Below are 25,435 nucleotides of genomic sequence, written 5' to 3' on the forward strand. Positions count from 1 at the left end.
ATATAGCAACCCTGTGACTTCGTTTTCTTTCCGGCTCAGAATAAGAAACGTAACATTGTTTTCGCTTTCATGTGTGCAGCAAATTTGACATCCGCACAACGATTCCTTAATTTGAACAACCTTGTTTTGACACTTTCCGGACAGAAACTGTGCAGTACACCAGCCTAAACCACCGTTGCATAATGTTTAATTTCGGTGTTTGGTACACATTGTTCTAGCCAGTATGATACGACAGTACAGGCAACTGCGCGAGATCACACACGTATTTTACTTTCTTGAGGTGTTTAGCTTCGTACCTAAATGTGCTAATATATCTGGTTATATTCTGACCCAACTTTGTGTATGGAAGGAGTGTGTAAGTACTCCACAAAAAGCGGAAAAGTTAGGGCAGCGCAAAGTAGCACAGAAAATCCGTATCTGCCCTTAGCAGGACGAAGAGGGAACATATAGTGTGTGTGTGTGTGTGTGTGTGTGTGTGTTGTGTAGGCGGGGCTGTTCCATAACAAAATAAAGATACAAAAAACAGTGAAAAGATCTTTGTAGTAGCAGGACGAAGAGGGAACATATAGTGTGTGTGTGTGTGTGTGTGTGTGTGTGTGTGTGTGTAGGCGGGGCTGTTCCATAACAAAATAAAGATACAAAAAACAGTGAAAAGATCTTTGTAGTAGCAGGACGAAGAGGGAACATATAGTGTGTGTGTGTGTGTGTGTGTGTGTGTGTGTGTGTGTAGGCGGGGCTGTTCCATAACAAAATAAAAGTGTGTGTGTGTGTGTGTGTGTGTGTGTGTGTGTAGGCGGGACTGTTCCATAAGAAAATAAAGATACAAAAAACAGTGAAAAGATCTTTGTAGTATTTGTGGATTTCCAGGAAGACTGCAACAGAGAGTGGCGAGGTAAGATGTTCAAAGCCTTGAAGAGGACGTGAATAAAACGCAGGGGCACGAAAGTAACCCGAGATATAGTGCAGTAAAAATGGAACATAATGAAAGAAAAGCCTCTGTTTGGATTGTTTATGGGCTGGGATGCTGTTTAGCGATACGTGCAAGCAGTGATGAACGACGTAAATGAACTTTGTAGTTGTAAGAAAAGTTAACATATACCAATCAGAGGATTATGCAAAGAAGTTTCTTCTTTTGACCAAAAGTAAAGGGCAATTTGATTTTAGACAGCCTACTTTCAACTTTGTATTGTATATTGTGTTCCAAGACGAAAGTGGAAAAAAGATGTGGAAAGGAGAACTGAGTCTTCCTATTTCTGGAAATTAAAAAGCCCACCACATGATGAGAAGACGTCTTCTGCACCAACAGAGGCCGTAACACTATGTATTGTAGTAGAAAAGTAATTAAGGAAGACAATATGCCCTCTGTTTTAATTAACGTTCAAACGAATGTGGTGAGAGCTTTAAAGTTCTGTGATTTGACCAACTTGTTTCGTAAAATTTTAGTGAGATGTTCCTAGCCGGCCGCTGTGGTCTAGCGGTTCTAGGCGGGCAGTCCGGAACCGCGCGACTGCTACGGTCGCAGGTTCGAATCTTGCCTCGGGCATGGATGTGTGTGATGTCCTTAGGTTAGTTAGGTTTAAGTAGTTCTAAGTTCTAGGGGACTGATGAACACAGATGTTAAGTCCCATAGTGCTCAGAGCCCAATAAAGATGTTCCTAGTATGCAAACAGGGTTACTGGTCACCCGCTTTTTTTTTACCTGTTCAGCCAGTCACATTTCGCAATGCCTTCCTTTTAGCTCTTCCGTCGTCTTACTACTGTTTTAATCCCATGTTTAGCACCTTTCGTCCTTTCTCAGTTGTCTTAAGGCATATGAGATTGAGTGATTGTGTAAGTTAACGCGAGTGATGTGGGAGGGAGTGAATGCCATTTTAAATGCTTTGTCCTCATTGTGTGACAACAATTTGAAACGTCCCCTTAGAAAAATTAATGAACTGCTGTGCTAATAAACCGCTTACATTATTTGCTTTTCAAACAGCTGAACGTACTCAAACATTCACTAAAGTGACATACAATACTTTTGGCGCAACGCAATCTGACTTTCAAAAATCCCTACAAAAGAATGGCCCTGACTAACATTAACCTATACCTTTCACAAATCACTTACCTCACCAAAAATATTCGTTACTCGAACTACTGCAATACAGCGAGCGCCACTACTGCCAGCTAAATAAAAGATTCAAACCACAGAAGGCACCAACTACTGATAGGGATAGTTAGCAAATGAAAGATTTTAATAGAGAACAAACAATGTATTTACCTTAATAGTCATAATATATATAGCAGTTCATGACATCCAGTCTTACAAATTTCAAAACTCCGCCATCTCTCTCCCCACATCCACCACTGCTGGCGGCTCACCTCCAACTGCGCAACGCTATGCGCTGTTCACATCCAGCTGCCCAACACAACAATGGCAAACAACAATGCAAACTAACCACAGACTGCACATAGCACAGACTGTGATTTTTCATACAGAGCGCTACGTGGCGTTACCAATAAGAAAACCTAAAAGCCTACTTACAAATTTTAGTCGTTTTCTCCACAGTCGTTTCTTTTAATATATGTGAGGGAGCTGCCAAACTCGGTGTTGAGCGCCCTTAAGATACGCAAACACACACACACACACACACACACACACACACACACACACACAAGCGCGCGCGCGCAGGCACAAAACACACACACACACACACACACACACACACTCACACACACACATATACACACATTGTTGAAACCATACATCTGAAGCAAAGTGTTGTAGGGAAGTGAAACAACGACTGTGCTAATAAAGATTGAGAACAACCACATCAAGCGCAAGACGGGAGAGGTTGCCAACACCGAAGCAGCCGAGAAGCCTTTTGAAGGAGGAACGGGTGAAGGACGCCTTTGGATCAGCGGAAATTCAGCTCACTATTGGAAGTATTGGTTGTGTCAGAAGTTGGCTAATTAATTGGCCGTCACAGCACGAAGTTACCGTTGTCCTAGACTGTCAGTCTTGTTAAAAGTTTAAGCTACTTAACCTAAGTAGCGGTATAAGCTGCTTAGGTGGCGAGGAAACATGACAGAAAACAACGTTTGAATCGACAAGAAACTGACAGACGGGTGAACAGAAATGCGGCCACTGAAGTCTTTGAGGAGTTAGTGACCTATTGGATAATGTTAATGAAGCAGATTACAAGAGTACCATTTGTTTCATCGGTCTCTGATTTTAAGATACAATACTACAAGGAAACAAACTTATTTTGTATGGAATTTGTCGACTGTCCATTGTGGTATAAGCGGAATTGACGCAAGAAAATCTGCGACGTTATTTGTTTCACAACCAAGACGCATAGTACTATGGAACAGTGCAAAATAAATTATTACAATAATAAATGGACAGTATAAGAGTAACCTAGTAGCTAATCCTACGTTCGAAGCATGTCAGAAAATGACGGAACAGGTGACCAGGAAACGTCACCAAGGACACGGTCGAAAGTTCTTCTCGAAACACTGTATCGTTTACTGCACTTCAACCGCTTTTTGAGTGTTGTAACTGCGGAGCTGTTTTAACATACCATCATCTACATCTGTACTCTGCAAGCCAACTTACTGTGTACGACGCGGAGGGTAGTTTGTGGGCCTATGCCGCGGTGGTCTAGCGGTTCTAGGCGCTCAGTCCGGAACCGCGCGACTGCTACTGTCGCAGGTTCGAATCCTCCCTCGGGCATGGATATGTGTGGTGTCCTTAGGTTAGTTAGGTTTAAGTAAATCTAAGTTCTAGGGGACTGATGACCACAGATGTTAAGTCCCATAGTTCTCAGAGCCATGAAGCATTTTTTTTTTTTTTTTTTTTTTTGTGGGCCTCTGTCAACCCCCCTCCCCATCTTTTCTCTGACAGTCCTGAATGGTTTGTAGGAACTATGATTGTTGATAAGGCTGGGTGCGAGCTCGTATCTCTACCTCTACAGTCTTTCCGCGAGACACGTGTAGAATGAAGCAGTACATGAGTAAACTCTCCTTAGAAAGCACGCTCTCGAAATTCGACTGTAATCCACAATGTGATGCAGGAAACCTCTCTTGCAGCTTCTGCCACTGGAGTTGAGTGAGCCTCTCCGTGAAGCTTTCGCGCTTATAAATGAAACTATGACGTAAAGTTCTGATTTTGTTTGGCTCTACTCTGCTTCGTCGATCCGTTCTTTCTGGTACGGATCCCAGATTGACGGCCAATATGTAATTATTGGGGGGGGGGGGGGGGGGGGAGAACAGGAGTTTTGTCAAATACCTCGTTCGTGGAAAGATTACACTTTATGAAGATACTTCCAATGAATCTCAGTCAATTTTATGTATTCGGTCCACGTCGCATCGTTCCGGGCAAATACACTACTGGCCATTAAAATTGTTACATCCCGAAGAAGACGTGCTAGAGACGCGAAATTTAACCGACAGGAAGAAGATGCTGTGATATGCAAATGATTAGCTTTTTAGAGCATTCACACAAGGTTGGCGCCGGTGGCAACACCTACAACGAGCTGACATGAGGAAAGTTTCCAACCGATTTCTCACACACAAACAGGAGTTGATCGGCGTTGCCTGGTGAACGTTGTTGTGATGCCTCGTGTAAGGAGGAGAGAATCGTACAATCACGTTTCCGACTTTGATAAAGGTCGGATTGTAGTCTATAGTGTTTCCGGTTTATCGTATCGCGACATTGCTGCTCGCGTTGGTCGAGATACAATTACTGTTAGCAGAATATGGTATCCGTGGGTTCAGGAGGGTAATACGGAACGCCATGCTGGATCCCAACGGCCTCGTATCACTAGCAGTCGAGATGACAGGCATCGTATCCGCATGGCTGTAACGGATCGTGCAGCCACGTCTCGATCCCTGAGTCAACAGATGCTGTCGTTTGCAGGACAACAACCATCTGCACGAACAGTTCGACGACGTGTGCAGCAGCATGGGCTATCAGCTCGGAGACCATGGCTGCGGTTACCCTTGACGTAGCATCACAGACAGGAGGGCCTGCGGTGGTGTGGTTCAATGGCTCTATGGGACTCAACTTCTGAGGTTATTAGTCCCCTAGAACGTAGAACTAGTTAAACCTAACTAACCTAAGGACATCATACACATCCATGCCAGTGGCAGGATTCGAACCTGCGACTGTAGCGGTCTCGCGGTTCCAGACTGCAGCGCCTAGAACCGCACGGCCACTTCGGCCGGCTACGGTGGTGTACTCAACGACGAACCTGGGTGCACGAATGGCAAAACGTCATTTTTTCAGTTGAATCCAGGTTCTGTTTACAGCATCATGATGGTCGCATCCGTGTTTGGCGACATCGTGGTGAACGCACTTTGGAAGCGTGTATTCGTCATCGCCATACTGGCGCATCCCACCGGCATGATGGTATGGAGTGCCATTGGTTACACGTCTCGGTCACCTCTTGTTCGCATTGACGGCACTTTGAACAGTGGACGTTACATTTCAGATGTGTTACGACCAGCGGCTCTACCCTTTATTCGATCCCTGCGAAACCCTACATTTCAGCAAGATAATGCACGACCGCATGTTAGCAGGTCATGTACGGGCCTTTCTGGATACAGGAAATGTTCGACTGCTGCCTTGGGCAGCACATTCTCCAGATCTCTCACCAATTGAAAACGTCTGGTCAATGGTGGCCGAGCAACTGGCTCGTCACAATACGCCAGTCACTACTCTTGATGAACTGTGGTATCGTGTTGAAGCTGCATGGGCAACTGTACCTGTACACGCCATCCAAGCTCTGTTTGACTCAAAGCCCAGGCGTTACAAGGCCGTTATTACGGCCAGAGGTGGTTGTTCTGGGTACTGATTTCTCAGGATCTATGCACCCAAATTGCGTTAAAATGTTATCACATGTCATTACTAGTATAGTATATTTGTCCAATGAATACCTGTTTATCATCTGCATTTCTTCTTGGTGTAGCAATTTTAATGCCCAGTAGTGTAGTTACAACAGATATTTCACAGATGCGACTGCTTCCAGAGATTGTGTAATCATACAGAGATAGGTCTTTTTCCTTATTTATGCGCAACACGTCACACAGAATGAAACCTTTTTTAAATTTAGTGAAACCTTTTTTAAATTGATTTAATGCCATCTATTCATCTATTCGGTCATCTTCGTCGTGTGACATCGGAATACGTACTCTACAGTGTGTGCTGTGATTTTTTTAGAGGATGTTATTCATTCTTACACACTGATTATATATTCGTTTCCCTGTGTCTCTTTTCATTCTTCAATCCATTTTGGCACACACAGCGATGGTAAATTAAAGATCCACACTCAGAACCACGATTTCCATATCACTATGGCCCTACGCCACAGATGTGTGTGCGTTACATGGTCAGTTGTCAGTCCTTGCACCAAACGTCAAATATGTCCATGTCTTCCCGCATGTAGCTACACTTCTGTTTTGTTGCGGCTTCCCAACTGGAATAGTATTATAAAGGAAGAGCACCATGGGTTTGATGATTTATCCCTGTTGAGGGAGCTGTACTGAGTACAGTTGGCTGCAAAAACCTTCAGTCTTATTATGCAACTTATCGGTGTTCCGTAAGGCTGTACTTTTTTCACTAGATGACAGAGCGGTTATGAACCGAACACTTCCCAGAAGTCGAGGAACCTGTACCTACCTGTATGACCCATCCGCTGTCTTCTCAGTGCAGTGGGGGACCAGACCGAGCAACGACTCACAATATCGCAGATTTCGAAAAACTTGTCGATTCCTATGGTGGAAATTTTCGGTCTCCAGATAGGTCGCAGTTCAGGAAACTACGAACAGCAGCGACCGACAGCAGTGTTGTGCCTTTTACAACCCACTGACACAGAATTTATCTCTACATGCTATTGGACAAAATTAATCTGCTCGTCAACATTCTCGAGTGTTCCTCTATGCGCAGTACCACGAATAAGGAATTTTGTACTTTATATTTGTGCTTATTTTGCGTATGCTGTACAAACAATGACTCTCTCGTTGTCTCATTTCGCCTTTCTTGTGTCTCTGATAGCGATATGGAAGTCACGTCCATTGTTCGTAACTTTATTGTTCTACGTACTTCTCTGCTGCACGTGCTTACTGACACAGTAAATTACGTTGTAGACACACGGGATTATTTGCATTTATCACGAATGTGCCATACATTTAGTATCCCGGGAGCTCAAATGAAAACTTGTTTTGTACACGAGAGCCTAGTACTGTGCTGCTAATGGCTTTATAATCTTTACCATTTAATGCAACCGGAAGTCAATTCGTTACGCTAGTAAACATGTTACGCTTTTTGCAGTACGCAATTTTTTTATAAAACAGATAAAAATGGCTCTGAGCACTATGGGACTTAACATCTATGGTCATCAGTCCGCTAGAACTTAGAACTACTTAAACCTAACTAACCTAAGGACAGCACACAACACCCAGCCATCACGAGGCAGAGAAAATCCCTGACCCCGCCGGGAATCGAACCCGGGAACCCGGGCGTGGGAAGCGAGAACGCTCCCGCACGACCACGAGATGCGGGCAATATAAAACAGATAAGATAGGTTCCTTAAATATTTAAGGTCTTTCGTTAACTAATAATTTTTTCCTGGCTGTTTAGTCCCGGAAATCTCACTGCCTTTCTTTGAGGTGTAGACCTCAACAGTGGCTCCTATCTTTATGAGAACTGATGTAAAGTGATGGAGAATTACGTACTGAGGCCAATAACACTCCAACAGAAATTATTCACACTGAGCCTTCGATGCGCTGTTAGAACATTACAGCAATAATGATGTAACAGTTCTGATTTTTTAAAATTTTTTACTTTTCACATACATATCAGCGGCGGCAGTTATAATCTTCTTTGGTGTTCGTAGCATACTAGATGGGGCGTCGGCTATGCGCCTTCAGTGACAAGCTACTCAACTCCCTTGTCGTGGCTGAGAGATACAGTCAGTTCCTCAAGAAAGTGTACGCCGTTATCTGTATGAAATGAAAGACACTATTATAAATATATGTTTACAGGAAAATAAATGTTATTACTAATTGCAGAATTACCTAATAGTTAATCCAATCTCTGCGATCATAGATTTTAGCTTGGCACCTTTTTGACAAGGTTTTCAAGAGATTTTCTGCGTATTCTCTCGGTAACGATCTCCGTATCGTCTTGATATGGTATGACAGCCGCTTCAAAGTATATACTGGCTTTCCCTTAAGCTTCATCTTCATATACGATCGAAAATTTTCGTCGAATTTGGTTCCGGAGACATTGCAGGCCAATCCATATTGGACAGCCCTTTGTCTTGTTTCCACCCTGTGCAGAAACGATTGTGATGTTTCGGATCATTATCCTCTTGAAGCACCCAGTTTGCCTCGCTCGAACCAAATAGCTTCATAAAGGACCTCAGAAGGCATTATTGATAAATATTGCACATTTTTTCACAGTTTAAATTGGCTGTAAACAAGGGCAAATAGCGAAAACTTCAACTGACAAAACAAAACATTCAACTCTCACACTGTCTATCTATAGACTGCGAAAAAGTGCATTGAGTACAGGTCGAGACAGCCGGCCGTGGTGGCCGAGCGGTTCTAGGCGCTTCAGTCTGAGCCGGCTGTGGTGGCCAAGCGGTTAAAGGCGCTACAGTCTGGAACCACGCGGCCGCTACGGTCGCAGGTTCGAATCCTGCCTCGGGCGTGGATGTGTGTGATGTCCTTAGGATAGTTAGGTTGAAGTAGTTCTAAGTTCTAGGGGACTGATGACCTCAGATGTTAAGTCCCATAGTGCTCAGAGCCATTTGAACAATTTTTGAACAGGTCGAGACCACTGCCAGAGATGTAGCTGCAGCGTTACATTTAAAATCATGGCGTACACTTGTTTGTGGAACTGAATCTATGCCGACTTTTATCACACCACTCTTTAAGGTACTTTTCATACGTTAAAGCATGGAAATTTCCGCACTTGTACCAGGTTTGTACTCTGGGTTGCCATCCGTCAACTACATCATTCAACCAATTCCTTCAGTAGATTACAGCAGCAGGCGGACCCTTACAAAACAATAACGAATTTAGTTCTTTGAGGAAGGACTTAGAATTTCAGCTTGTCAAGGGTTCCTCTCCTCCGCTCTAATCTCCTTCTCCTCTTTTCACTCTCTCCTGCTCCACTTCCCTATCCACAGATTCTTCGGAGGCTCTCCAGCTATAGTACGTGAAGAGGGGGCTGCGAGAGGAAAGGTGGAACAAAGAGTTTGGATGGAAAAAAGAAAGTCAGGAGTCAAAAGTTGGATATGTGGTTGGTTTCGCTACTCTTGCTGAGACCATAGGACTCGCACTACCCGAAGGTGATCGGGGTCATCTTTGAGTCCCGGTCGGGCACTTGGTTCTCACACACTAGCAACGCAGTCAACGCCCGTCGTAAAGCAAGATAACTCGTTTGCAACAAGAGATTTTCCGATATGTTCGGGTTGACCCATTTGAACGAAATACATACAGCACATCCGTTTTAAGAATCCAAATGAACAAGGCCATTCTGCAGACCTAGTTGACTCCAGACATACACTCTTCAGTGGAAGCAGTGTTTCCGTTGCTGGGCCGGCCCTGTATCTTGTCACCCTATTTCCTTTCTGACCCCTTATCCTGACATTCGGCAGAAATAGTCACCAGTCAGCTAGCAATACCGAGCCTTTGACTATTACACTAATACCAATCATTTACAGTGGTCCAGTTCTCGATATGGCCAAACATATGAGGTTTCTGTGGTTCCCCGAAGTTGAATACGGCAAACGCCAGGATATTTCCTTTGCAAAGGAAGCTGTAGATTTTCTTCTCTATTCTTCCCAACCTCATCTCTAATGACCTCATCGTCAATGGCTTCAGGCATTTTAAATATTTTACCATGGCACGATCTTCTGATGTCCATCCATACGGGGCTATCTATGTTGCGCAGGGCTTACGGTTTACTGGTCTTCTAGATAGTCGGTGATGTGTGTACCATGTTAGGTGGTATTTGTTACATACGAGTACATTCAACAGTTATAACGCACACAACACCCGTTTCCCTTCCAAACAACAACAACAACGACCACAACGACGACGACGACGACCACCACCACCACGACCACCACCACAGTAGGTTAAATGTCACCAACCATGCACACTGGACTCGCATTCGGGAGGACGACGGTTCAATCCCGCGTCCGACCATCCTGATTTAGGTTTTCCGTGATTTCCCTAAATCAATCCAGGCAAATGCCGGGATGGTTCCTCTGAAAGGGCACGGCCGACTTCATTCCCAATCCTTCCCTAATCCGATGAGACTGATGACCACGCTGTCTGGTCTCCTTCCCCAAACCAACCAACCAACCATGAGACACCAAGGAATCGAATCTTATGTTTTTGTCGCCCCATTCCTACCAAACCCATACGAACGCAGTGGTGTACGAATTAACATTAGAGACTGTAGAAACGCCGAATACGATGGATTCGGCCTAATATGGATCGGTTAGGATTATTTTGTCATTTCGCCTCCTTCTTTACCCCAAAACCTAGTCATCTGATTTTTTTTCTAGATGATAAGTCATATAGCTATTTCGTTTCGTTTCGTTTCCTTCTCTGTCCTTTGTCCCACTCCAACTCGGGGTCGGCTTTGTTATGACGGATTTGGGAGTGTTAATTGCAGAAGGTGGCCGGATGCCCGTCCTGCCGCCACCCCAAACCCCCCGGGACGGAAGTAATGTACCCCAGCAGTCTGCGTCTAGTGTAAGTCATGAAATAGTGAAAACGTTTTCAAATGTCAGTGAGTGGTGTAACTGAGGCGGAACTTGGGGACCAGCCCGGTATTCACCTAGCGGGATGTGGAAAACATGTCATATCGCTATCAAAGTTGAAAATACAGGCGTGCGTGCTACGCGTTACGTCGAGTGCTGACCGCTCGCCCTCCGCTTGTTGCAGGTGAAGTGGGCCAAGCAGCAGGTGGTGCTGTCGCGGCCCAAGCGCGACCTGCTGCCGCTGTCGATGCAGCTGAGGCCCGGCCGCAACTACCGCCAGACGGTGCTGCTCAACGACCCGCGCTGGCAGCAGATGTGGTACCTGGTGAGTCAGTCACGTCATCTATCATTGCTTCTGTGATTGTTTGCGTGGTGTGCGACTGAAGCGTCTGAGCATGCTGTAAGGGCCGAGAAGCTGTCACTTAAACCCACTACATTTGCCACCCCTGCTCAGCGCTAAGGGATAATGGAAACGAATAGTACCAATGTCTCGCCAACTGTTCTTCCACTGACAGCTCAAATCTTGAAACTTCCTGGCAGATTAAAACTGTGTGCCGGACCGAGACTCGAACTCGGGACCTTTGCCTTTCGCGGGAAAGTGCTCATCACTTGGGGACGAGGTACTGGCAGAATTAAGGGTGTGAGGACGGGGCATGAGTCGTGCTTGGATAGCTCAGATGATGAGCACTTGCCCGCGAAAGGCAAAGGTCCCGAGTTCGAGTCTCGGTCCGGCGCACAGTTTTAATCTGCCAGGAAGTTTCATATCAGCGCACACTCCGCTGCAGAGTGAAAATCTCATTCTGGAAACTCAAATATTGTTCCACTTTTACAACAGCGATTATCACGGTCCATAGCAAAATATTCATGGCATTGTCTCGCTAGTAAGTATTTTTTATCTTCCCCGAGGTTCAAGCCCTCCTTCGGGCATGGGTGTGTGTGTTGTCCATAGCGTAACTTAGTTTGAGTTAGATTAAGTAGTGTGTAAGCTTAGGGACCGATGACCCAAGCAGTTTTGTCCGATAAGATCTTACCACAAATTTACAATTTCTTTCTTCCCTGAGGGCCATTGTCCTTTATGGGGTGGCGAGTGGCTGAAGAGAACAATCTTGGGACCACACCTTGTACTGGAGTGAGTGAACGTTCTATCCATGCCAGCCACGGGCGTAATTTTTTATAGAGACATTTCCTCCCCCTCCCTTGTCGTTCTGCTTGTCCAATCTTAGCCTTCGCCAACGTTGTTCGAAATATTGTGAGCTCTTATAAACATTCCGAAAGTACGTTGAACGATCGGAATCAGCTGTTTCCCAAATGATGGCGTCTAGTTATTAAAGTGTGATTACAGAACGCCCTTGTAAAGTTTCAGTTGCCTTAGTTGTTTTGATTCCAATATTTGAGTCAGGAATACATTATTTGCTTTGTCAGACGTCTGCTGGGCATAAGGTTAATACGGCCAGACCCTCTAAATGTCACTTTCAGGACTTTCCTGACGATATTTCTCGAGAAGCTTCATATGCTTTCTGTAGGTTAGCTAGGTGTTAAACCAATAAGTGGCCGGCCGGTGTGGCCGTGCGCTTCTAGACTCGCTTCAGTCTGGAACCGCGTGACCGCTACGGTCGCAGGTTCGAATCCTGCCTCGGGCATGGATGTGTGTGATGTCCTTAGGTTAGTTAGGTTTAAGTAGTTCTAAGTTCTAGGGGACTGGTGACCACAGATTTTAAGTCCCATAGTTCTCAGAGCCATTTGAACCAAGACCAATAAGTAAGAGTTCGTATAATGGTGATCTTAGACAAGGGGATTGGTCACTGAGCTGGAGTTATGATTTTCAAAGATCCTGTCAGGGGTATGCCTACAGGCTTCGCTGTCATATCTAGTGCAATAGTGTATTTCAGCGCCAGTACCTCCTTTAGTCCATAGAAGACTACCAAGGAAGAAAAGCGCTGAACATTTCACTACTGTATATTATGAATCTATGTGTATAGATGGTATTTTGCGAAGATATAACATTTGAATTTTTCCTAATGCTATCATCAAGACCGGTACTCATATGTGCCTCATTGAATACATTCAGAATTGGGTGATGGGCTTCCGTGAGTTAGCCATAACAAAATTATCATTTGCGTTCTGGAGTTTGATGACAGAGCTTCTCATTACCTTCTCTGTAGCTCGGACTACTAAGTTTGAAAAAGCTCACATTCTTCCGGTATACTGTTTCATATTCGATGGCAGTTTCCCTCGTCGAATTATAGTCCAGTTCCAGTAAATACTGAAATTAAATGCATCAGACATCCTTGATTAATTCCAGTTCGTTTTCGAAGCTCCTCTGGGACTACTAAAATTGCTGAAGTTGGTGACGTTAATGGTGTCATTCAGCAGGCCAAGTATTTGCATACGTTTTGGAGTGGATCCAGTTAAATCTAGGACCTTCGAAGAAGTCGACGGCTAAGAGAATCGAGCGTTTTGACGGGATCTATGAAGGCACATTCTCGTGGTCTACTGGCGGGGTATCTTCAGCAAGGGGCACTAGGCGGCTGGATAAAATTATGGCACGGATTTTCCCAGGAGCCGAAAGTAGGGACATACCAGTGCAGTAGTCACAGTCGGCTTTATTCCGCCTTTTGAATATAGTAAATCAGCTGGAATGGTTTCCGTATCCCATATCTTGACTATAAGCAGGTATATGTGTTGTGAGTTTAGACTCTCCTTCCTTAAAGAGCCCTGCAGGAATCCCGTCTATACCAGATGTTTTGTTATTCTTCAGCCAACGTACGGTATCTTCGAGTTCCTGAAGAGATGGAACATCGTCGAGTTGATACTGAGTGTGTTTTTGAGAAATTGTGTTGAATAATTTTCCTCAAAGTAGGTGTGCCTGTTTAATAGTTCCTGCAAATGCTCCTCATGTAGTGGTTGATGGAGCAACTGTCAAGAGGAGCAACTGTCAAGAGGTCTACTGCCCTCTGTGAATCATAAGGAATATAGGCCTTGGATGGTCACACTATAGTTGGTTGTCGGGGCGCTGGAAAATGCCCGAGTGTTTTTAGTGCCAGCTATGTTCTGCGTTCCAAGTGATTATGTTTTGCACCTTTCATCCACTGGTCCTAGATATTCTTTGAACGTCAGCTTCGGCTGCTAGGAGTTATTGTTTCTTAGGGGGTTGAATTGGTATCGTTCTGTATGAGAATGCGAGCTTGCCTCTTCCTGTCAAAGCCTTTTCATTTTATAGTAGTTTCCATCATGCCAGCATTGATGTCTTCTCTAAGTGTAGACAGTTGCCTTTTTAGAGGCTAAGAGATCTACTGACATCGGCCATTATTGTTCAGTAGCTTTGTGAAATTCATTAGAAAGGTTTTGTTTGAGGATTTGACGAAGCAGAGTTAATACTTGGTTGTGTTTCCACCGTTTTATCTCGTTTGACTCCTGTCTGTCTAGTTTCGGAGGGACAAGTCAGGACATTACGGATAACCAACCAATGATCAGTCCAACAATTATAAGCACGAGTCAAAACTCCCGCGACCAGTACATCGCTCTGGTCCAGGGATCTCATGTGCCAATGCTTCGCCTTGGGTGTTGCCAGGATATTTTGAACTTGTTTTTCTGGCAGGGGTGAGTGTTTATAACAATAAGGTCATGTTACAGGCACTGAAATAGAAATAGAATTTCGTTGACACTGATCTTGCCTATTCCCTTTTCCCCACTGGTATCCGGCCACGACGTAGTCTCCTTACTAACACTACCATTGAGATCCCCCAAAAATATTTTAACCTCCCGGAGTTTATTTATTAACAATGAGTCGAGTATCAATTGAGCCTTATAATTATTGTGAAGTAGTTCGTCAAGGAGAACATGATCCTTTTTGATGGCAAACGAATCTCAAAGTGTACAAGAAGGTGTAACTACGACCAGATGGTCACCCCATCCATGTTCACTCAAGGCAGTAGCGTCTGTGTTAAATTTTCGCAACTCACGAGTTGTAATTGCTGTTTGTCTTTCTGGTCGATCTCCATTGTTATTAATCACCAGCGTACGAATGTTCCAGGTTAACATTTTTGCATGTATTGCAACCACATGTGTTACATCGTCTGGAGGTCGTGACCCAGTGGAGTAATTTCCAGGCATTTGAAGCCCCTTCCCCATCCAGGGTGAGCAGAGTGGATCTTAAACTGAAGAGCCAAAGAAACTGGCACAGCTGCCTAAAACCGTGCAAGGCCCTCGCGAGCACGCAGGAGTGCCACAACACGACGTGGCATGGACGGAATTGACACCATGAATCTTGCAGGGCTGTCCATGTCCGTCGGAAGGCACAATGGACATGAATGGATGCAGGTGATCAGACAGGATGCTGTCAGAATCGTATCAAGACGTATCGGCGGGTCCCTTATCACTCCCTACTGCAAGCGCCCCACGCCATTACAGAGCCTCCACCAGCTTGAATTGTACACTGCTGACATGCAGGATCCATAGATTTATGAGGTTGTGTCCATACTCGTACATGCCGATCCGCTCGATACAATTTGAAACGATACCTTCCGACCAGCCAACAGGGTACCAATCATCAAAATCCCAGGAACGGGTACGGAACACAAATCCGATACTTGTGGGGTCGAATCCGACTCGCCCAGGCGAGGCGTAAAACTTTGTGTCTTGCAGTCGTCAAGGGTACATGAATGGGCCTTCGGCTCCGAAAGCCCATATCGGTGATGTTTCGCTGAAAGGTTCCCATGCTGACACTTGTTCATGGCCTAGCACTGAAATCTGCAGCAGTTTGAGGAAGTGTTGCACTTCTGTCACTTTGAAGGATTCTCTTCAGTCGTCGTTGGTCCCGTTCTTGCAGGATCTTTTTCCGGCCGCACCGATGTCGGAGATTTAATGTTTTAATGGATTCCTGATAATCACGGTACACTCATGGAATGGTCGTACGGGGAATTCCCCACTTTACCGCTATCTCGGTGATACTTTGTCTCATCGCTCGTGTCCCGACTATAACACGACGTTCTGTCTGACTTAAATCTCGATAACTTGTCATTGTAGCAGCAGTAACCGGTCTAACAACTGTGCCAGATACTTGTCTTATATCGCCGTTGCCGGCTGCAGCGCCGTATTCTGCCTGTTTACGTATCTCTGTATGTGAATACGCGTGCCTGTACCAGTATCTTTGGCGCTTTAGTGTAGTTGTACAAACAGCAGGTTGAGATTCATTGCACGAATGGTAAGCAGATGTTATCGTCTCCGAGGGAAGTGACTTACAAAACATTCTACTAATTTTAGAGTATTGCTGGTGGGTGTTTTTCCCATATTGGATTAACGGAAGAGATAAAGAAAATACAACGAAGAGCTGCGCCTTTTGTGAAGAGTTCTTTTAGTACTCCCGAGAGCGTTACGATAAAATCCATTCCCTGACGTGACAAGATAGGCATTATGGATAACAGAAAAGTTTACCGGAAACTTTCGTAAACCGTACGTTCTAAAAAGAGAGGGGCGAGATTCTGACCATGACGACTAAATTAAGAAATTAGAGCTTACTGACAATCATTCTTCCACTCACCATTCGCGAACAGATCAGGAAATGGAGAAATGATAGTGCGAGGGAAAGTATTAGCGCCAAATACTATTTTCTTGTTTCCGGAATGTTTATGTAAATGGAAAATGTCAATAAGGGTCGTGCTGCATAATACACATCTCTCGGCATAAATAAATAAAATTATTGAAACGCTACGTATAATGAAACCGCTTACAAATATAGAAAATGAACCGAATGAAAGGAAGGAAATAAGAGATCAAGGAAATGACACAGTTTGTTGGTACTGTGTAGAGCCAGAAATTTCAGGTTAAAAATATAAAGAATGCTCACTACACAGTCCGGGTTGGAGTATTACAGAAGGGGAATTTTTACTGAATCTCGCTGTTTGTTCAAAAGACGGCGCTCTCCTGCTGTTGCCGCCCATTCGCTCGCGGCGCCGGCTCTTCGGATGGCTGGCAACAGCTGGCGCTGCCATCGCGTCGCTTCGCGTCGTGTCGGCTGCTTTTTGTCAGGTTAACTGGAACCGCAACTGCTCCAGCCGAAAGCTGCTGCGGCTGCCGCTGCGGCGAATGTCAAATGTCGCCCGCGTTTTGCGAAAACGTGGGGATGAGTGGCGGCGCTCTTGTTATGCAAAGAGAAGCGAGCAAGCAGGCGAGCACACGCGAATTCACTTGAATAGCACGACCCTGGACTGACAAGGGCACCGCTCCTCCTCGTCATCACCGACTGCGTCCAGACTTCTAGTAAATGCAGCGCTTGTCCAGAAATAAAAGTCGTGCAAATGCAAGTTCCAGATGCACTTTCGCGCAGGTCGGGCGCGGCACGAGCCAATTAATTACATTAGCATGGCTTTCAGGCACGGGTGGCGCAACGGAACGACGACAGAATGGTATTCGTAGCCTCGTAAGAGTCGAATAGCTAGGTGGAAATGTTTTATTTTCAAATTTTACGTTCCTTACACTGCAAATAATCTAAATAATGCTCAACACATCTACTTATTAATATTTTCATAAACGACATGAAAAGGGGAGGCAAGGGAAAATTTGGGTTTACAAACATGTTTCCAGCGAGGCATTGTAGGGCGTGCACGGAACTTCGTATGTGAAATTACATGCACTATTTTACACTTGATGATTTGCACGCGTCGGCGTGATATTCCATCGTAAAAAGGGGGGAAGCAGTAATTTTCTCACCATCTTGCACACGTTATAAACGTCACATTTTTACAATTACGTGGTTGTTCTAAAGATTCTAAAGAGAGACAACATTGGTTTACATTCGTAACAGTTTCTCTCACGTTGCACGGTTTGGCAGCAAATGGCTCGTAATGCATCATTTCGCCAAATACTGGACATGATGTCCGGTGATGCACAATGCCATCAATTATGATGCGATCTTTGCGGGGTTTAATTTCGACAGATGAGATAAGAGGAGTTTTGAAGCAACTTGATGAAATTCTTTAAGTAATCTGAAAAATAGACATCGTGGTAGTGCACTAGCGGAGTGCATTTGTTGCGAATCAGATTTTTTTATCTTGCAAAACTTCAATGTACAATTATGGATTTGTTTGCTCTCCCTCCTAGTTAGTTAACAGAAGGAATTTGTTGTCTTGCATATAGGGTTTCATCACATCAGTAAAAAATTTTTGTATAAGGTTGTTGTGTCGCAGATTTTGTTATGTAATGGCAACATACCTATATTTTGCCTCGTGCTAATCCTCTTTGCTGTTTATCTTCTGTCCCAGAAGGGCAGTATTTTCTTGTAGGTATACGTAAACTGTTTGCAACAGTTTTCCAGAGAGGGCTATAGCAGCTGGTTACTTCGTTCGTATTCTGTCGTTCCGAGAGGACCTCGATGGTCCAGAGTTCGGTTAGAAGCCGACTGGTACTGACAATCTGGAAACAGAACATAGAAATGTAAATATTTCACTGTATATGTCGGTAAAACAAAAAAGAATTTCGATGACGTTCTCGACTTACCTGTTCGATCGGACGCTGTAGGTACAACTCCTTCTTGGAAAGTTACTTACGGACTCCAAAAATGGCTCAAATGGCTCTGAGCACTATGGGACTCAATTGCTGTGGTCATAAGTCCCCTGGAACTTACAACCACTTAAACCTAACTAACCTAAGGACATCACACACATCCATGCCCGAGGCAGGATTCGAACCTGCGACCGTAGCGGTCGCGCGGTTCCAGACTGTAGCGCCTTTAACCGCTCGGCCTTCCGGCCGGCTACGGACTCCATACAGGCGTTATAAGTAGAATATTTTCTTGGAAGTTGATCTGCAATCCCATACTTTCCTTTGCCTTTCCATGTCTTCTATGAAAATATTTTGAAAAATACAACATATTGAATATATTTTTGGTATATTTGTAGTGTAACGCCGGCCGGGGTGGCCGAGCGGTTCTAGACGCTACAGTCTGGAACGGCGCGGCCACTTCGGTCGCAGGTTCGATTCTTGCCTCGGGCATGGGTGTGTGTGATGTCCTTAGGTTAGTTAGGTTTAAGTAGTTCTAAGTTCTAGGGGACTAATGACCTTAGAAGTTGAGTCCCATAGTGCTCAGAGCAATTTTGCAGTGTAATTGGCGTAAAAATTTTGAGTAAAAAAGAAAAAAATATGTGTCTCCAGTCGGATTCGACCCCACAAGTATCGGATTTGTGTTCCGTACCCTTTCCATTGCGCCAGCCGCTACCTGGAAACTATCGTAAGAGAATAGAACGTGCCTTGCCCGACCCGTGGCAAAATACAATTTTTTTTCTAAATGCTTTGCGATCTGGAGTTCTCATACTGTCACGTTCATTTGTGGCCAAGCCCTACGTACACCACAAGTCTGGATGACATCGAAGATAATAGAGTAGTTGCGGTCCACTTGTGAGTGACACCGACACGGGTGCGTCAGTCAAAAGGGACAGCTGTGCCGCCTTTGGGTCCAGCGGCGTTCTTCCCGTCTAGAACTGCTTCACGGCTACAAACTCTGGCGCCTGTAATTTCAGTGCCCTGCATTTTATATTGTTTATCTATAGTGCGTGGAGAATTCATCAGTAATAATCTTGCTGAATTTGGAAGTTCCTGTCGTTAAGGCTTTTTCCCGATGATTACGAGATAAATACGGTGTCTGACTCTGACGGCCGCATGGCATCAGATTTTCTTTTTCCCTTTTCCACCTAGACGTATTTAAGCATCGTTGTGCCTTCATCAGTGAGGACTGTTACAGTCACGCTATTATGCTACAAGACTTGATTACATTCCCTTTTTAGTGTGGAACTTCAAAAACGAAGTTAAACGTTGCTCTCGCAGGAAAACTAACTTTTATATAATGTTGCACCACACGTCAAAGTGCCACACATCCATGACACTATTTTTAGCATACTCACCAAGTCTCTGCAAACGACTGTCGGAACGTTATACGAGTCGTTCAGTTCGTCGACGATAGAAATGCACTCCTTGGTCACAGTTCCGTGTATGTCGTTATAGTTGGAAAATCTCTTCCCCATCTACACGTTCTTTCATCTTACCAAAAATAGGGTAATCGCATGGAGCCACATCTGGGCTGTATGGCGGACGCTTCAAAACTAAGGCTGTTGAAGAAACATCGATATATAGATAGTTTTTACGAAACATAAAAATTGGTTCAAATGGTTCTAAGCATTATGCGACTTAACATCTGAGGCCATCAGTCCCCTAGACTTAGAACTACTTAAACCTAACTAACCTAAGGACATCACATCCATGACCGAGGCAGGATTCGAACCTGCGACCTTAGCAGCAGCGCGGTTCCGGACTGAAGCGCCTAGAACCGCTCGGCCACAGCGGCCGGCTTCCGAAACATATCAGTGTGTATAGGCTATAATTTTTCCTCCGATATATAATATCAAATGGGAATATCGAGCGCCGATATTTTAATTTCATATTTTTTTCACAATATTCGGTAAATATTTGAAGTTGTTTTTTTGGAAAGGTAGTAGAAAGTAATTTTACTTTCTCTGTATGAAGAAGTCTTACTACTTTTTGAGCTTTCATCACATCCGGGCTTCTCTCTGACTGTGTGAAGCACATATAGGTGGCACAAAAGAAGTATCTGATTGTACTGGGGGATGGTGGTGTGTGCCGGCCGGTGCGGCCGTGCGGTTAAAGGCGCTTCAGTCTGGAACCGCGTGACCGCTACGGTCGCAGGTTCGAATCCTGCCTCGGGCATGGATGTGTGTGATGTCCTTAGGTTAGTTAGGTTTAATTAGTTGTAAGTTCTAGGCGACTGATGACCTCAGAAGTTAAGTCGCATAGTGCTCAGAGCCATTTGAACCATTTGATGGTGGTCGGAATAACGCAATTTTCGATTTGAAGAAACAGCACAACAGCTGGGTTGAAAAAATATTTAAACGCAAATAGTGTGCTATTTCTTCAGTTCGGCATTCTTCTTTCAAAAACAGTTGCTGAAAATAATGAACAAAAATCTAGAGACAGGATTGGTCTTTGCGATGGACAGAGACGTGTGACGGGAAATGCTGACGTAGTAGGCGCTTGGCGCTACCGACAGAAAGTGCAACGTTTAGCTTCACCACGCAATTTTGACACTACAGCTACTAGGTCGCTGGCGTTGGCAGAAATGAATAAACAAGGAGGTGGACACGAAGTGTTCTGGTGAAATCCGACGTGTGACTTAATCAAATGACGGACCAGTTGGACACATTTTATTGTGCCACTTACATGCATGTATCAATAGTACGAGTAGCAAAGTGGCTTTCGCCAAGCTTGAACGTGCATCTTTTACCTTTCAATTCTTGCTGTAAGGGGGGTAGGCAGGCTGCTCGTTTGTTGATGTACAGAATACATAATAATAAATAAATAAATACTTAAATACATAGCTTTAAAAAAGGCGGTATATGTACAGTGAGCAGTCGATAATGTTGATAGCCGGAACGTCGATATTTTTCCATCTGTATATCGATATATCGAGAGCCATGAATGGTATTTCTTAAATATCGATATATCAGATTCCCAATATTTTTAAAAATATAAATTCAAACCTTCTATCGCAAATGCTAAAATAGAGCGGTGCGCCGTATAGAGAGAGTGTTGCGTTGTCGTGCAGGAGAACAATGCTTCTGCTGAATTTTCGACACACGTCGCGTTCTTCACGGCGTCGTACTCCGGTGGCAGTGTTACACGGTACGAATCGGCGTTAATCGTTGTGGGCTTTCCTATAATCAGTGTGTACACAACTTGTTCACAGACGAAGAAAACGGCAGATTTGACCTTCCCTGCTGATGACGCATTCTCTCGCGGAAACGGCGAGGTTTGTCCCTGTCCCATAGAGGCTCCTTTGTTGCAGGTGTAAAATCATGGCCCTTGTCTCAACGCCGGCCGCAGTGGCTCTTGTTTACAGTTTACAAGTCCAGTATTTCTGTGCTTTGTCACCTGTTTAGAACCCAATTCATTTGTGACGTCCCGTCACAACAGAAAAGATAAGAATTTTGTTGTTGGCTAGTTACAAATCGCCGAGTAATCTCATTAATACTGTCTACTGATGAAGCATCTTTCACCCTTGACGTTATCAGTGACACTTGTAACTCACGTCGACGTCCCGATGAAAACAGAGATACCTTTCTGGAGATACATTCTCAGAACGCATCTCTGTAAATGTGTGGTGTAATGTGACAGACAATCAGCTGACTGGGCCTGTTGTGTTACCTCATCATCTTATAGAACCCATTATCTAGGCTTCCTTGAAGACTGGCTTCTAGCATTCCTTTGGTTCCTTTGGTTATGGGGATGGACATGTCCTTCCAGTATGACGGGCCCCTGTACTTCACAGTCGTCAGCTGACGCTGCATTGAACTTAATATTCCCTGGAAGATAGATCGCCTCAAATCGTCTTTTTCCTCGATTACCAGCACCTTTACACCTTACATTTTAACCGGTGGGATGGTGTAAGGCGAAGTGTGAAACGAAAACATAAACATGACAGACGAATTGAATCGCTTATTACTAAAAGCAGACAAATTGTCAAAACGTGAAATTACAGGTTTTGTTAGTTTTAAGTGTTTTGAGCCATAGATAGATCGCTTAGAGTTAAGATGAGAGACAGCCATTGCCTTGCTGCTTGTAGAGAGTGGTTTTAGATCTTTGTTTCTAATAGGGCCCAATTCCACTAGTCGTCACGTTTTAGAAATACGCTTGTGGTAGACCTGGAATCATGCTGAACCAATCCGGGATTTTTGTTGAAATCTTTGATAAACCATTCAACTTACGATATTAAGATGGGCAGCTCAGAGTGTAAAGTTTCAAATATTGATGTAAAAACGATAAAACTAAAGAAACATCGCGCTTAATTACTTTTTAGTATGCTATAGGTATTTACTTTTGAAATAACATAGCATGAATGCAGATGGAGTTACAACCTTCTGTTGCCGTAAGGGCCACTGTAACAAAGGTCTTAATGAAGTGTATGGCTTTCTAAGCCATTTCATTGAGTACTTGGTCCCAATAAGAGAACACCTGTTGAATGATGTATAAAGTAGCCAAAATCGCAATCACAAGGTAACAACAGTGTTAGTGTTCTTAACAGACATTGACAGTTTCGACAAAATCTGTCACTATTTTCCCGTTTGGGGGCACTCTTATGTATCATCTGACCGCGATGTAGGTATCATGAAAGAGACGTTACGAATGTGCGACTGACTACTTATTCCATGACAGTATATGTCGTTTGTCACCGAGTTCAGCCGCCTTGGTCGCTTTAACAATCGGAATAGTGAATTTTAAAACATGATAGATCCCTTTATGCAAATAGATCGACATCTCAGCTGAAACTATGGGAAGAGGCACTATAAAATAGGACAAAGTATCAATTCCTACCCGTTAGTTTCTTTGCTGTTCCTACAGTTCAGAAATGAAAAAGGCAAGTAGATGTTGCGCTCTATATCGAAGGTCTCGAAGTTTTTACCTGTAAATTAGTAAAAGTCAGGACATATTTTCCCATGAAGAACATTGAGCTTCGTGAAATAGAAGCATTTGATGGGGAAGTTCCCATAAACAAGAAGAAGAAACATGATGTTGAGAAACTACTGAAGTATATTACAAATGGATACCAAACATTTTCTGTAATAAGCTGAAGACGTAGCCTACAGTAGAATCGAGTGAAGGTGACTGAAAACTAATTAGAACTAGTCATGTCTGTAACGTGTTTCGTCTTCATTTTTGTATGACCTTCATATACTTTGTTAACAAGCAGCTAATCGTCTTTGTAACATACTCGTATTTTGTGTTGACTGTTTATGAAATTAGGGTAGTTTTGTGAGGACTTAGAACTATAAGATGATATTAAATATGTTCAGTGGTTTGTATGCAAAAACATTTAGGAACGATAAGTTACTTGGTGATAATTTAAATGTACTTCATACCCTGATTATGATTGTAATTTTTCTGTGTAACAAGACACTCCAGACATAACATTTATTGCACTCGAAATATTTTCGTTAATTAAAAATAAGCTTTTGATTTGCTATTTTTTAAATAACTGCTTAAAATATATTTACTTCCTCATTCATTATTATAAGGGGATAACTCCATGTGAAAAAGTCACCATGGCAGCTAGAAATATTTTTCAACCTATTATTAGTCTCACAAATTCCAGAAAATCGGTTGTTTACACGGCAGAAACAAGTTTGCCATGAAATAGTTAAGACAGACTGTGGAATATTTTTCCTTCCACCTGAATAATTTATCAATCCAGAGCTGTCCCATTTTAAAAATAAGCGATTCAGTAGATTGTTGGGATTGTGAATAGAGATGCCTTTATAAAACAACACCAAGACGGCCTCAGAATGAAAGATTGAAAATACATAGAGGTCAGAGGTTTAGTTTATCAATATCAACTTTGAACTTACACATTTGCCTTTGCTTTAACGGGTTCTGAGAGTATTTGTTTGAGTTACATTCTAACAACTGTATCTTCGCAACCAATAAAAATTGGACACACATCATATGGAATATATTCTCCTATAACACAGGTATTTTTAAGTATTTCTAGGGTTTCGAAAGGTGACTGCATAAAAACTTAGACGTACAGCAAAATGACGAATGTCGGCGGATAGGACATATCTCCAAGTTGCGATTCGCAATACACGCTATTGTGTAGTAGCAGCAAGGTGCAGGCTTGTCAGAACGTGCAGACAAATCATTCGCAGCGTATTTTTGCATTTCGTTAGTTCGCACCTGCAGATAGGCAACCCAGTAAACAGATTACAAAAGTGGGCTTCTGTGACGCCTCCCCAGGCAACCCTTGACAGTGGACTTTACGAATCCCACACACGTATTGGCGTTTACAGTTTCGCAAACGGTACCCATATTGCACCCATGCAATATTTGTTAAAAACTTCAAGAGACGCTCTACTGACTGATATATATCTGTGTTCCATGTAGTCTTCTCCTAGTCATCTTCTGGAACCTGAAGGCTCTTATTAATAAGCGATTGATATGCAGGGTGTAACCTGTACAAGTGGAGATATTTCTTTCGGTGGCGGAGAATTGTATGCTGAACAACATTAGGTCAGTACTTATCTGCAGACTAATAATTATAGCCATTGCAAGACGTATGTGTTTAGATTGGTTAGTACCTCCAAGTATGTGTTTCAAGAGCAGGCCATTAGTGATATTTTTTTCTGAGCAGCAGGTCAGGTTTGAAGCGTGGACACGTGGACACAAAACGATAAGTCTATACTGACAGGCGTAACCCACTTAGTGATGCAGTTCCATCCATGCAGAAAACATCAGGTCATAAAGTTTGTGACATATTTGTGGATAGGCTGTTTGACGCAGAGAAAAACAACTAACACACTAATGAGTGCACATATTAAGCTACCAAGTATAAAAAAAATCGGCACTTACACGTGTACACCCAGTATATGTTTACCATCGCTCCTGAAACACCCTCTACACCCATTTTGTATTACTGGCAGACTAAAAGTGTAGGATTAGATATGATACAGTATCACTAGACGAAATGAATACACTAGTGGTCATTAAAATTACTACACCACAGAAGATGGATGACGTGCTACAGATGCGAAATTTAACGGACAGGAAAAAGATGCTGTGATATGCAAATGATTAGCTTTTCAGAGGATTCACACAAGGTTGGCGCCGGTGGCGACA

General features: G+C 43.6%; 1 protein-coding gene across 1 annotated transcript in view; it reads left to right on the plus strand.

Annotated features, from left to right (window-relative positions):
* The window catches only part of LOC126095397 (furin-like protease 1), a 256,503-nt gene that overhangs the window by 108,310 nt on the left and 122,758 nt on the right, over window positions 1-25,435 (plus strand). Inside the window, exon 3 of the mRNA XM_049910198.1 lies at window positions 10,947-11,087. Within this exon, the coding sequence (XP_049766155.1) occupies window positions 10,947-11,087 (141 nt within the window). The remainder of the gene's footprint in view (window positions 1-10,946; window positions 11,088-25,435) is intronic.

This window comes from Schistocerca cancellata, chromosome 8 (assembly GCF_023864275.1).
Source record: "Schistocerca cancellata isolate TAMUIC-IGC-003103 chromosome 8, iqSchCanc2.1, whole genome shotgun sequence".
NCBI lineage: Eukaryota > Metazoa > Arthropoda > Insecta > Orthoptera > Acrididae > Schistocerca > Schistocerca cancellata.